Source organism: Spermophilus citellus (genome assembly GCF_964194105.1).
Source record: "Spermophilus citellus genome assembly, chromosome: 1".
Classification (NCBI taxonomy): domain Eukaryota; kingdom Metazoa; phylum Chordata; class Mammalia; order Rodentia; family Sciuridae; genus Spermophilus; species Spermophilus citellus.
The window spans coordinates 153,425,196-153,440,825 of record NC_138182.1 but is presented as its reverse complement, the minus strand read 5'-3'; the positions used below and the strand labels follow the sequence as shown (position 1 = coordinate 153,440,825).

Below are 15,630 nucleotides of genomic sequence, written 5' to 3'. Positions count from 1 at the left end.
AATTGGAAAAGAAGAACTTAAATTATCACTATTTGCAGATGACATGATTCTATACCTAGAAGACCCAAAAGGGTCTACAAAGAAATTACTAGAACTAATAAATGAATTCAGCAAAGTGGCAGGATATAAAATCAACACGCATAAATCAAAGGCATTTCTGTATATCAGCGACAAAACTTCTGAAATGGAAATGAGGAAAAACACTCCATTCACAATATCCTCAAAAAAAAAAAAATACTTGGGAATCAACCTAACAAAAGAGGTGAAAGATTTATACAATGAAAACTACAGAACCCTAAAGAGAGAAGTAGAAGAAGATCTTAGAAGATGGAAAAATATACCCTGTTCATGGATAGGCAGAATTAACATCATTAAAATGGTGATATTACCAAAAGCTCTCTATAGATTTAATGCAATGCCAATCAAAATCCCAACGGCATTTCTTGTAGAAATAGATAAAGCAATCATGAAATTCATATGGAAAAATAAAAGACCCAGAATAGCAAAAGCAATTCTAAGCAGAAAGTGTGAATCAGGCGGTATAGCGATACCAGATTTCAAACTATATTACAGAGCAATAGTGACAAAAACAGCATGGTACTGGTACCAAAACAGGCGGGTGGACCAATGATATAAAATAGAGGACACAGAGACTAATCCACAAAGTTACAACTATCTTATATTTGATAAAGGGGCTATAAGCATGCAATGGAGGAAGGATAGCATCTTCAACAAATGGTGTTGGGAAAACTGGAAATCCATATGCAACAAAATGAAACTGAATCCCTTTCTCTCGCCATGCACAAAAGTTAACTCAAAATGGATCAAGGAGCTTGATATCAAATCAGAAACTCTGCATCTGATAGAAGAAAAAGTTGGCTCCGATCTACAGATTGTGGGGTCGGGCTCCAAATTCCTTAATAGGACACCCATAGCACAAGAGTTAACAACTAGAATCAACAAATGGGACTTAAATAATCTTAAAAGTATTTTTCTCAGCAAAAGAAACAATAAGAGAGGTAAATAGGGAGTCTACATCCTGGGAACAAATTTTTACTCCTCACACTTCAGATAGAGCCCTAATATCCAGAGTATACAAAGAACTCAAAAAATTAGACAATAAGATAACAAATAACCCAATCAACAAATGGGCCAAGGACCTGAACCGACACTTCTCAGAGGAGGACATACAATCAATCAACAAGTACATGAAAAAATGCTCTCCATCTCTAGCAGTCAGAGAAATGCAAATCAAAACCACCCTAAGATACCATCTCACTCCAGTAAGATTGGCAGCCACTATGAAGTCAAACAACAACAAGTGCTGGCGAGGATGTGGAGAAAAGGGTACACTTGTACTTTGCTGGTGGGACTGCAAATTGGTGCGGCCAATTTGGAAAGCAGTTTGGAGATTCCTGGGAAAGCTGGGAATGGAACCACCATTTGACCCAGCTATTGCCCTTCTCGGACTATTCCCTGAAGACCTTAAAAGAGCATGCTACAGGGATACTGCCACATCGATGTTCATAGCAGCACAATTCACAATAGCTAGACTGTGGAACCAATCCAGATGCCCTTCAATAGATGAATGGATAAAAAAAATGTGGCATCTATACACAATGGAGTACTATGCAGCAATAAAAAATGACAAAATCATAGAATTTTCAGGGAAATGGATGGCACTAGAGCAGATTATGCTTAGTGAAGCTAGCCAATCCCTAAAAAACAAATACCAAATGTCGTCTTTGATATAATGAGAGCAACTATGAACAGAGTAGGGAGGAAGAGCAGGAAGAAAAGATTAAATAGAGACATGAGGTGGGAGGGAAAGGGAGAGAAATGGGAAATTGCATGGAAATGGAGGGAGACCCTCATTGCTATATAAAATTACATATAAGAGGTTGTGAGGGGAATGGGAAAATAAACAAGGAGAGAAATGAATTACAGTAGATGGGGTAGAGAGAGAAGTTGGGAGGGGAGGGGAGGGGGGATAGTAGGGGATAGGAAAGGTAGCAGAATACAAGAATTACTAATACGGCATTATGTAAAATTGTGGATGTGTAACCAACGTGATTCTGCAATCTGCATTTGGGGTAAAATTGGGGGTTCATAACCCACTTCAATCTAAGGTATGAAATATGATATGTCAAGAGCTTTGTAATGTTGTGAACAACCAATAAAAAATTAAAAAAAAAAAAGAAACAAGAATGCTATTTTGTACTTTTAATTAATCCCGCTATTTTAAATTTGTATTTTTCCTTATGTACCCCAGTGTTCAGTAACAAACTCACAGGGGACCTGTGAGATATTGAAAATTGTTTGGAAAAGCACTAAACTACTTGATATCTGCCAGGCTCTGTTTAAACTGCTAGCTTGAGGAATTCAGAGACTTGATTGCTCAGTTCTTTTAGGTGATGCCATTTCTCTGCCAAAGCTGGGTCTTCAGCAATTGCTAAGATAAAGAGCAATTACTTGCAAAAGAATGTGAGATAGGAAAGGAAGGTGACAGCATTCTATGAGTCCAAGGTTTGAGAAGTTATACCGTACCTAACAGGTGCAAACATTACTAATTGTGCTTAACAATAGAATACAATTTTTTTTAAATTTCAATTTATGTTTTTTCAAGTAACCATTAAACTTCAGGGAATAAATATTATTAATTTTGACCTATTAGGTTAATAAACATAATTGTTATCCCTTTGAGTCTATGTTTCATGAAAAAATGAATGAGACAAAAAAAATTGCTGAAAACTGAGAATATCTGGAATCCCCTGGACTAATACCTAATCTCTGCAAAAGTACTATACCAAGTAAAAGAAATACAGTAAACTCACCTCAGTCTGGGCCTCTTTTCCTCATAATTTCATTAATAAATATTTTCCCTTCCATCCTCTGAGACTTTATTAGATTAGGATGTGTCTTAGAAAATGATTTTATCTAGGCAGAAAGAACACAGATCTGAGGTGGTGCCTAACTTAGGTTTCATTCCTTTTACCAACTCCAGAGGCCACTGCTATATGTTCATAGGAATAATGAAGCTTACTATTCATAGTTATATGTGGTGATAATTAATTAATGAATAAACATCTTTCGACCCAAACAGAAACATCCACCCAACCATGGAGCTCAAATCCTGGGTCAAAACACTCACACTCACTGCAAATTGATAAATTCTATGACAATGCAGCACTCCATTAACTACACAGCTATCGATGTATAAATCTGGCAGTTTTGTGACTAGCAAAGAGGATATGACATTGGAAAATTCTTCAGGTAGGTAAGCACAACCTGTTCAACTTCCACCCTTTGAGACTTCATGTGCACAATTGCATATCTTCAATGTAGCTAATTACCCAAGTCATAATAAAGGAGATAGGACAGAAAAGAAACAGGAAAAAAACACAAAAAGAGTTAATCTGTATGTTATCATCACTGGATTCATGAACCATTGCCAGTGAAGGTCATTCACTTTAACTGTAATAAAACACAATAGCAATGTGAATTTATTAATCTCCCATAAGAATTTCCTTCCATGCATTACATTTCCACCCCTCATTTCTTTTGTCTCATTTCATGTCTTCTATTATTTTGACCTTAATAAGTTTACTCCCCAATCTCTTACTGGCCTACATGCAAGCCACTTACTGTAGGTTATTAGCTTTAGTGTGCCTGGGTCTTGTTATCTCAACCTGTGCTGTTTGCAGCCGTGTTTTATGATTACTCTTCTTATATCAGAGTTTAAAAGCATAAAAATAGGATCAATGTCTGTTGAGGACACTGTGGCTAACTTTTTTCAGTCTCTAGTAACTAATTGCTTTGTCATACTCATACTCGTTTGCTTAAAACCACAAATCCAGACAGATGTGCTGTCTAATTAAAAAACAATAGGGTAAGTCAGATTAAAATTTAAGAAGTGTTTTTGCATTACCAGGTCCCTAAGTTCAAAATCAAATACCAAATGACTACAGGTTATGCTGTATAAACTTGTTTAGAGAGACCATGGGCAATTTGAAACCAATTAAAATAATTTGCATTCTTCTGACCAAGACAAACTTGACATTTCCCTCAGAGGAAATTGTGTGTGTGTGTGTGTGTGTGTGTGTGTGTGTGTGAGAGAGAGAGAGAGAGAGAGAGAGAGAGAGAGAGAGAGAAATCTGGGAATTGAACCCAGGGCCTTGTGCATGCAAGGCAAGCATGCAACCAAGTGAGTTATACCCCCATCCTAGAATTAAGTGTTCTTTATCAGCCCCATTGAGAGGTAAATATCCAAGAGTTATTGCTCAAGTCTTTCTCAAGGACCCAGAAGATATCCCATTGAAACTAATCATCCAGGAAGGTAGGGCTGGGATCTTCCAACGTCCTTAAGACGACAAGAGTCTGACTTCAGCAAGCTCCTTGTTTCATGTCCTGCAACTGCTTGTCTTGAAGATGTGAGAACGTTTACTTTTCCTTTGGCAAGGCCAGTGGCAAAAACAAATGGTCCATGATCCACCTTCAACCAATCTCATAGAAACTCTACCACTTTTTGTTTCACTGGAGTGGAGTTCAGACTGAGTTCTGATCTTTCTTCCCTATTGTAATAGCTTTGAATAAAGTTTATTTGCCTGTTTAACTCTGAGACAGTTTTTGTTTGACACTCCAATGTCCAATAATTATAGAACATATTCAAAACTATCAGTTTCATTTCATAGCTTTTTTCCAGGACTGGCTCTGGTGTATCAACTGGGTGTTGTGTAGCTAGAAGAGGATTCTAAAAAATAAAGCATTTACATGTCCAGTTTATATCAGCAAAAACCTCATATTTAATATTATCAAAATATCATAACATTTATGAAATGATATTTGAAAATAAAAGTACATGAAGGAATGAAATTATTGTGTCATTCTGATTTTTCCATTAAATTGTTTCTCAATGATATATATAGAGAAAATGGATAAAAATATAATGAATATGACATTCAGCTTATTCTGTTTTAACATAGTAAAATATGGAAACATTAATGTTTATTTATCATTCTTTCCTTGAAATTATCATCAGTATATACAATGTTTGATGCTAGTTTACAATCCATCAAAATGAAGAAATGGATGGCATCAGAAGGGAGGTAGTTGGTAAGTGCAGTTCCTGACAGATTGAGTTTAGGATGCCTAAGATTTACCCGAAGGGAGATGCCCGAAAAAGCCTGCATGTGGGGAGACAGAGCAAGGATGAAGATGGGCATTTTGAAGGCATGAGAGGAGAGGAAGAATTTTCTATAGAAGGAAGAACTTTGAATTATTTAAATGAACAAGAGATGGGAGAGAGGAGAAATTAATATTTCTAGAGGCAGAAGTAGGTCTGACTAAACCAGTTTGGGGACAGAGCTGTGAAGTCATTTGTGGTTAGGTATTGCCTTGTCACATTATGTTAATCCATCAATTTCTGTATCACTACCACAGCTGGCACTTTCCTGCATAAAAGTTTCAGATAGGGTTGGTGTCCCTCCCATTTGTGTTCTGGTGAAAATTTGAACATTCTTAACAAAAGACTTGGACTTGTCACTTTTGCCTGAAAACGTTCAGTATGTGGCTAAAAGCAGAATCAAAGACCTGGCCTCTCTGCCTCCATTTTTGCATCCATCCCCTTGCTCCCAGTCACCTTGGATTCCAGAAACAAGATCTGATCTAGTGGAAGCTATCCTCTAGGCAACAGCAATTTTCTTACCTAGGACAAGACCCTGCCTGACCAGTCCTGAGATAGTAAACAACAGAATATATCTGATCAAGATCACCAGTTTGGTAGTTGTGAAATGTCCCTAACTGTGCAAACCTCCCAGCCCTTGTTTTTGTTCCCCTTTCTATAAAAACTCAAAGTCATCCTCAGACCCTGGAAGACAAGGATAAGGACATTGGTCCCATTGTCTTTCCAGTGTAGCTGCACTGATTGAAATGTGCACAATTGCATATGCTTCTCACCATTATGATTGAGTAATTGGAATTGACTTCTTGATTCACAGAATCAGGCCTCTGGCCTAAGACTTCCATAACATCTTCACTGTTTTATCATAAACACTGTCTAGTGAGGAAGGGGTGCTGTATCTGTATGTATCTATATTACTTGTTCTAGTCTTGACTCTGAATGCCTACATAATAAAACTCCTGGTGAAATATTAAATTGTCTTTAATGTTTAATAGAATTGATTATTTATACTTCTATTTAAGCCCAGCACAGTGGAGCATGCCTTTGATCCCAGCAGCTCAGGAGGCTGAGGCTGGAAGATCACAAGTTCAAAGCCAGCCTCAGCAAAGGCGAGGCACTAAGCAACTCAGTGAGACCCTGTCTCTAAATAAAATACAAAATAGGAAAATAGGGCTGGAGATGTGATTGAGTGTCCCTGAGTTCAATCCCTGGTACCTACCCCAAAACAATTTTAATATATTTCTATTTTACATATATAATATACATTTTATATACATACATACATACATATATATATATATATATATATATATATATATATATATATATTTCTATTTACAAAAATCCAAGAGTCTATAAATAATATGAGCAGAGTTTTTCTTTCTCTCCCTTCTCTCTCTCACAAGTTTTTGAAGCTTAAAACATTCCTGGGATTAAGAAAAGGGCAAGTAAATGTTTCTAGAATCTGAATGTATTGTCCTTGATTTTTTGTTTAAATCTTTGATTGTTTCACTTATTAATTTTCCACATACATACACACACTTCATTTTACCAGTTAGATTTTAGGTTTATGAGGACGTAATTCTAGTCACAATGTTGCATTTTAAAGCTTCAGATAACTTGGAAAAAAAACTTTGGTAAAGGCTATTTTATATGAAAACCACATTGCATAATGTATAGATTACATGGCTATCCAAAATAACTTAAAATAACGAAACTTGCACCTATAAAAAAATTTGTTGTTAGCTACTAGTTTATCTTCTAACTGTCAATATTTCAAAGGATCTGCAATGAGAAAGTAGTAGAATGAGAATAATACTGCTGAGAAAATGCAAATATAATTTTATAGAAGGGCCAGAAATACTACATCAGGAAGAGAAACAGGTTCAGGAAAAAAGAAAAAAAAAATCCTTTGTTGAAGTAGTAAAAGCAACACTACCACCTTGTGGCCAAAAGATAAATTGCATCCTGGAAAGAAGAAAATATAAATTTAACAATTTCTGTCCCTGAAATAATCCACATTTTTATGCCTACTGCCTCAAATTTTCTTATTTAATAAAATATAAACATAGAATTTAAAAAAATTGGGTTAATACCCATAAGAGTTACGCGTTTTTGTTTTTGTTTTGTTTTGTTTTAACCTGTCTCTCTCCAATGCTTTCTAACTTTCTAGCATATTTTTTTACCTAATTCCTCGCCCCACCACCCAGAGCTTCTGTATTTTCACAAGCTCCAGTTACCTCAAAATTACCCCTATTTCTTCCCTCTCTTTTACTTTTAAAGTATATTTATAGTCTCGCAATAATCAAAATTAGAAATAAGAGAACATGATTAAACCATTGAACACAAAATGTGAGCATGCCTACCCCCAATCTTCTACAATGTGTTAGTTTATATTTAGTAGTTTCCAACCTGGATTTATCTCAGAATCTCCTGGAAATATTTTTAGCAACTTATTTTATTTATTTATTTATTATGTGGTGTTGAGGATCCAATGTAGTGTCTCACATATTAGGCAAGCGCTCCACCACTGAGCCACAAACAAACCCAGCCCCACCTGGGAAATGTCTAGCAGGCAAATGTAATTAGTCCTGGGTAGAACTTGAGTACTCTTAGTTTTTAAAGTTCTATAAATCACCTAAACTGTCATCATTATTACCATCCACTCCACTTAATCTCTGCTTAATTAACGTTAAAAGTAAGAAACAGATTTTTTGCATTGGTCTGAGAGGAAGAAATGCAAGAAAATCTTAATGTTTATTTCCTCTGAATACGTATAATAGGGTACTCATATACCAAAGTAACTAATAAAGGTGAAACCCGCAGGATTTAAACTATAAGGGCCTTATTTCTATCCCAATGTTGCCTTCAAATTCATCCTGCATGACTTACTTTCCACACCCTCATGGCAATATTCTTACATTCCATAGCTATGCAGCCATTTTAGGAACTAAGGTCTCATGTCTCTTATTTCCCCCAAATTAGAACTGACTGTGTTCTTCTGCATCCAGAAATGCACGGAAGAAATGTTACCAAAAGCTTTGTCCTTGTCCCTGATGCCAACCCAATAATGAGGACTCAGTTTTGAGAAAAAGGAAAAAGAAGTTTGTTTTGCTGGTAAGAGAGAAACACAGGAAACTCCTGTCCCAGAGGCTGTGATTCTGCCCATCAAGGGGAGCAGGGACTTTTAAACAGGTGATTCAAAGGCTATGTTCTACCATGTTCTCTGCCAGAGTTGTAATGCACTTTTTTAATTTGGGAGAGTCATTTCTGAGAATTTCTAGTACCATCCCCAAAGTCTGAATTATTTCATTCTTAAAGCCAGTATGTGTTCGAGGACTGATAAAACTGCCTAGGATGGTGAAGAAAGGTACACTGTTTCCCCTGGGATTAGGGAGAAGGAGAAACTAGAAAGGAGCAGGGAGAGAGGAAGGGAAAGAAACATGTCTGTTTAAAAAATAAGTTTCAGTAGCAGAGCAGCAAAGGCTATATTCAAAGCATAAAGGGACCACTGCTACAGAAAAAGAGGAAGAAAGGCAAAAATATGTCACTGTCAGGCCTTCTTAGTCTGCTCTTGGATATCACTGACAGACCACTGTGTCCTCCATTGTGGCAGGCCTTCAAAGGCTGGTTCATTTATGGAATGTAATTGTAGGTCCAGGCTGAACTGAGGGTCCCAGGTATGTTGATGCTCACTTGACCTGACTTCTTACAGACATTACCCATCTTTGTTCTAGCTTCTGGTCTGAGCTCTTAGCAGGGAATGGTTGAGGACAAGTTCCAGGAAAACTGCACAAGTTACATACACAGCAACACATCAAAGCATGTTAACACATGGGAAGTTCTGATCCTCAGAAGTTGCAAACATGTCTATTCCTCTTTGATTATGGTCTAGAAAGGCTTTTCTGTGTTCCTTTACCCTTTCAACGTATTAGGGCACAAACTCCATTCTTCTGGTGGCATGGCAACTCAGCAAATATTAAACTAGGGAAGAAATATTAGCCTCAATTCTACACACATTTTCAATTTTCATCACTAGTATGATTCTCTTAGGGCCTTCTCTCCTTTGACTTGAGGGAAACCATCAATAGCTGTTTCCTTAAAAAATAAAGTGTTTTAACCAATTTTATGGGGGTAAAATTATATAGAGTAAAATATCATTTTTAAGTTTAATTATTTTTAAAAAGACATTAACAGTCATTATTGTTGAGCCCTTTTTGCAGATGGGATAGATATTTTTCAGTACAGCAATAACTGTCTCTCCAGAGATTTCCAGTTCTTTTATAAAAAGTGTTTTTCAGAAAGGAAGGTCTGTTTGTTTCTCCCAGCATCTTGGCCTCAGGCAGGCTGCAAGACTGGCCATTTACATTGATAGTATCTGGGGAAATGCCCTGTGGCCTTTGGTTTTACTGTGTTCCACTCCAAACCAAGTTAGCCTCCTCTACCACCAAAACTGCTAGTTTTTACTCTGCCTCCAAAGCATAGTAACTATAAAGATAAGGGAATGGGAGTAACCCCAGCTACCACACCCAGGCATTCCCATTGTTCTTATCAGAAATTTAGTGGTTTATTGGTGAATACATATTTCCTAATTTATTATATGCTTTTGATTTCCTGAGTCATGAAATAGTTAAATAATTCTTCCTAATTATGTTACATCACCAAATTTTAGGAAAGCATCTGATAAGCTTCTCCTGCCACCATCCCAAATGTTTGTCTCAGTAAACCAGATCTTTACAGCATATTCGGCAGTGATAGACTTACTTATGTGTATATCAGGTATGGCAGATTAAATTCTAAAGATTCCCTTCCCTTGGCCTGTTCAATGAAAACTCATGCAAATGGTGTGGTAAAGAGAATTTGCAGGCCCTTAAAATAGAGCTTTTATACTGGATTGTCTGAATTGGCCCAATCTAAATACACGAGCCCTTTAAAAGCAGATAATTTTATCATGCTAAGTGGAGAAAAATGCAGCAATACAGAGAGCAAGAAAGGTGTAAGAGAGGGGGAGGTCAGAGAGATTCAAATCTTAAGGACTGGCATGTCCTTGCTTGTTTGTAGATGAGGAAGTGAGGGCAGGTGCATGAGTCAAGAAATGTGGATGATCCCCAGGACCCAAGAACAGTAGCTTCCAGATATTAGCCCTCAAGGAAACAGAGACCTTACTGATAAAATGGTCTGAAGCTGAATTTACCCAACAGCCTGAATGAGCTTGCAAGTGTATCCTTCCCCAGACCTTCCACAAATGCACAACCTTACTTTGGCTTCAACTTGAGAAGAAAAAGATTGAAAACAAGCTAAACCAGTGTGCTTGGACTTCCAACTAGCACAAATGAAACTTATTAATGAATATTGTTTTATGACACTAAATTTGCAATAATCTGTCATGTTAGTAATAGAAAACCAATGCTGCAATATAGGACAAATGATTTGTAGATAATGAGAGCCAGGTTTCTCACTCTCAGAGAAAGGGTTTACAAGTAAAAAAAGGGAAAACTGAAATGAACTCAGTGGCACTAGATCTCAATTGGAGGTATTCAGTGCATATTCACATATGAAAAAAAAAAAGAAACAGATGTTGAGATTTGTGTTGACATGAAAATCTTGGTTTTTAAAAGCCATTCTTCAATACAAGGAACTAGGAATTCTGGTAGAAGATAAAGTACAGGAGCAGAACAACCAGGAACATTTATTTATTTATTTATTTATTTATTTATGGTACTGGGGATTGAATCCAGGAGTAATTTACCATTGTGCTACACTACACCCTTAGTCTTTTTTTTTTTTTTTGGTACAAAGGATTGAAGCCAGGGGGCCTTTACCACTGAGCCACATCCCCAGCTCTTTTGTGTTTTGAGACAGGGTCTTGCTAAGTTGCTTAGGGTCTCTCTAAGTTGCCATGGTTGAGTTTGAACTAGAGATCCTCCTGTCTCAGCCTCCCAAGTCACTGGGATTACAGGCGTGCAACTGGCATTTTTAATGTTAAGACAGCTTCTTGCTGAGTTTCAGCGTTCTCACTAAATTGCTGCGCCTGGCATGGAATTTGCAGTCCTCCTAACTCAGCCTCCCGAGTCACTGATATTGCAGGCAACACTGTGCTCAGCTAGCCAGGAACATTTTATGGTGCTGAGCTATACAAATATGCTCAATAATGATGTGCATATGAAACAAAGAAACAATTACCAACATGATAGTGCTCCCAACTACCGAATGTAAGACAATTTAATGAATAAAAATAATATTCCACAGAATAAAAAAAAAATCAATGTATACTTACACAATTGAGCAAACTTATTTGGGATAGCTCTTTCTTAGAGTAGAATCCTAATTAATATAAACTTAAAGAAGTGATGGAAATAGAAAATCATTGTTGGCAAAAAACAGATTAGAGTGCATGTAAGAGTCATCAATAAATGTCATACTTGGGTGAAAGCTTGTTGAGAAATAAATATTTGCATGGTCTCCAAGTATCTACACAAGAGATATTTCTTAAAAACAAAGAAGGAAATAAAGTTAGACCAGTCATTGCTGGCGAACACAAAACTTATCAAAATGATCAAAAATCTACCATATACAGTCATCATATTGATACAATGTGCTGGAAGATCAGGGGCACCATTTTTAGAATTTTTGCCAAAAAATATATATCAGTATTAATCATTATGAAACATCAGACAAACCCAAATTAAAGGATATTTTACAAAATCATTGGCCAATCCTTTTCCAAAACATGAGGATCTTGTATAGTAGCCAGCCACTAGGACCACTCCAGTGACCCAGCCTTTTCATTTCTGTGGTTTCCTCCCACATTGTATCAGACGTGATAGGCAGACTTCTAAAGATGTCTCCCCCTCCCTGGTTGATTCAACCTATGAATTTAGGTGCTGTGGTGAAGCATCTTTGCATATGTGATTAGGCTTGCCATGGTTCTCTGAATGACAACAGAATGCAGCTTTTAGAAGCAATATGTCACTAATACTAGGTCCCACTAGATACTATAGTTTGAGTTTTGGTTGTTCTACCACTCTCCTTTCTATCCTTCACCCCTGCCATGTCCTCAGGCCCTATGAAGGGGACCACATGTTGGGGAATGGAGCTAACAGCCACATGAACACCCCTTCTTACAAGCAGATGATTCCATCCCAGGCAAGTCTTTCTATGATTATAGTCCTAATTAACATCTTTACTGAAAACCCAGTGGAACTGCTCCTGAATTGCTGACCCACAGACACCATAAGAAAATAAATATTTTAAGTCACTGAAGTTTGGAGTTAATAAATATTCAGCAATAGAAAAGAAGCACAATAAGAAAAGACTAAGAAACCATGAGAAATAAATTTAATGTGGGATTTTAGGAAAGAGCCAGACTAGGTAAAAACTATTAGAGTCCCATGTGATTTCTTCATAAGTATTTTAATGAGCATTTTGATAACCAAGATGAACTAAATATGTCCGTTATAAACCATATTACTTCTCTAAGTTTCAGATATTTTACAATAAACTATCTGCAACATGTAGCCTACTCATATAAATCTTATGTCACTCTGTCACACAGAAACTATCATGTGCAAGAATGTTTCTAGTATATATCTAATAACAAATGTTTTCTATTAAATACATCTGTTAAGTTACCAAAAATCAATGAATTCATTAAATTGTATTCACCAAGTTCAAATGTGCACCAAGGTCCCTTTCCCATCCATAAACGTGTTTATATTCACAAACAGAGACAAGCCAAAATTTCCAAAACTGTGTTATTTAATAAGATCAAATGCTTAAAATAATCTAATACAAACATTCTGATTCAATAAAATATATGTACATTTATTTTGTATAATTGTTTACAATAAAAATCCTGAAAGAAATTTATATCTATATATTCCTTCAATGTACATGGTAAAGTCAAATATATTCAGTTTTTCTATATATATAACAGTTTTACATTTGCATTTTCTACAGTTAAGACAAAAATGTCTTAAAAGTTTTAAGATATATATCCAATTATGTACAAAATCCCATATATCAACATATAAGTTCAACCTTACTTTAAAATCATTACAAATTGTAAGAAACACATATTATGAAAAATTTGTCCTAGAAGTAGCATATAACCTAGGTGGATACAAAAGTAAAAACCCATATAACCTAGGCAGATACAAAAGTAAAAACGATGATTATAAATTATAGTAGTGTCTGTATCACCTATTGTCAAAGGAGGTATTCTTTCTAAATATGTATATCATAAATAATGAATCCTTTTAAAGGCTAAAATTATTGGTTTATTCTATTTTCATTAAAATGTTTGTTAAAAATGCTATCATCTTACAAAACAGAGTATACTGAATACAATGTAGCCCTTGAGTACAAATGCCAATTATTTGATGACTTGTTCAAACTGTTTCTATGCATGGGATGATTTTTTTTGTTCTTCTCCCTAAATTAAGTGGTCCTAGACTCACATGTTTGTATAATTACTTTCTCTAGTTTACTTTCTTATTCTCATTTCACATTTCTATCAGTAAGTGTCTCAGATTTACCATTAGTTTACTCGCTGTGAAATTTTCCCTTGCAGTTCTTTGTGTCCACACTAGCACTCATCAGCCTAAATTCTACTTTAGCCTTGGTCCCAACAGGTAGCAGCATCTGAATGTGTCTGGCTGGGTGAGAGGAAGAGTCTCACATGAGGTAATGACATATTTGTTCCCCTGACTCTCTCACATTTGATTGCTGAAATTTCCCACTTCCCAAATACCTGAATTTTTGGCTTTCCAGGTTTAATTTTTGGTGCTTAAATGTTCCAGTTTAAGCAGCTCTATCTATCCCTCTGCTTCCTGACCTTCTGCTTCTCCCATCTAATAGCCAAGTGTGCTTGCTTCCTAACACCTCCATCCTTCTTCTTGAATTTCAGCTTATGAATGCTCCTAGGATCCTGAATACTCATCTATCACAGATTTCCACCAACCAATCTCTTAAATTCTGCAAATGTCTAGTCCTTCTGACCCTAACTTCCCACTAGGTCTTTACTCTCTCTGTGATAACCTCATCACAGTCTACTAAAACCCTGCTTGGGAAAAAAAAAAAAAAACCTAGGGGAAGGCTCTGATGGGGAAAATCTGATAACACTTTTCTAGTCAGTAAAATTTTTAACAATAGTAGAAGTTGCTTTGGTTGATTTGAACTAGTTCTTCTATATATTGAGTAAATTTGACATAAATCTGACCTACATAAATGAAGTTTATTTATAATTTTATCAGGTTTATGGAATACTTCACCTTTATACTAAATGCAGCAAAGAACAGGGTTTAATGTTTTAATCAAATAACAATAATAGATGCCTTCTATGTGCAAAGCAATATTGTAGGTAGTCTAAGTAATGTGCTAGGTTATCAGGTTTAAAATTAAGAAAAATTATTCTGTATACAAGTAATATCACATTAAGGAATCTTTTTATGTCTAATTGGCACTTTTCATTGTGGAAGCTGGTTCTTTCTTCTGAAATATATAATTGAATAATACTATCACAGAACAAAAAAAAATAAGTATTAAAAATCAGCAACATAAAAAATCAGCTACTGGAAATCTTATGTTGAAATGAACTTGTATATTTGATGTTGAAATTTTTCATATACTGGGACACAAAGAATGTAACTAACCTACCTATATTCTAAATAGTTCAATAACTTAACTTTAGTAAAATAAAAATCAGATTAATATATGTAATTTAAAAACAAATTACATTGTAAAGCTGCCTTTAAATTCACGGACTTTCACAATTCCAAGAAACAATAACATAACAGTGATTAGTTTAAATTTTTACATTACAAGTTTTCCAAATACGTTTAGATTATTAGAGACAAAAATGCAACAAGTTGTAAACAAAATAAAAACTTTTCATCATGGTGTTTTTTAAATATGGATTTTAAACTAATTTTTAGCTATTTTTCTTGTTATTGGTTGGAGATTTCATACCTAGACAGTGAAAAATAAGTGAGCCTGTGTGTGTTTTGAGGCTTTGGTTGGCTTTGAAGGCACAGGTCTGTTTCTTGTATGAAAATCAAGAGTCCATACATATACAACAAACACATGTGATTATAAACCATCAGTGTTTAAAATACCATTGACTATACTCGGTAGATAATGCTGCTGTGGCACTGTGTGTTCTTAGAAATGGAGGTCAATTTTCCAACTGTCAAATAATCTTTTCCTCTTCACCCTTCATTTCCTGCTTTGTTGAGATCCCTTTCTACTGTAACCATTGTCACAACTGCATTCTGATTTTGAAATGACACATCTGTGTTCAGTGGTGGTGGTTTATACAAAAAGATTGCAAATCCATTGAAGAAAATGGTGATAACTTTACAAGTAACAGCTAAATAGAAAAATAAAAATTAATGATGTATTTGGCCCTTCAGTTAAATATACAGTAATTATTGTATCCATGGTCATGATTG

General features: G+C 35.6%; 1 protein-coding gene across 1 annotated transcript in view; it reads right to left on the bottom strand.

The window, feature by feature from the left end:
• Positions 1 to 15,387: 15,387 nt before the first annotated feature.
• LOC308652000 (solute carrier organic anion transporter family member 4C1-like) overlaps positions 15,388 to 15,630 on the bottom strand; it is a gene marked incomplete at both ends in the record, with an annotated part of 46,736 nt that continues 46,493 nt past the window's right edge. The window contains 1 exon segment of the mRNA XM_081299660.1: positions 15,388 to 15,548. Within this exon segment, the coding sequence (XP_081155786.1) occupies positions 15,388 to 15,548 (161 nt within the window).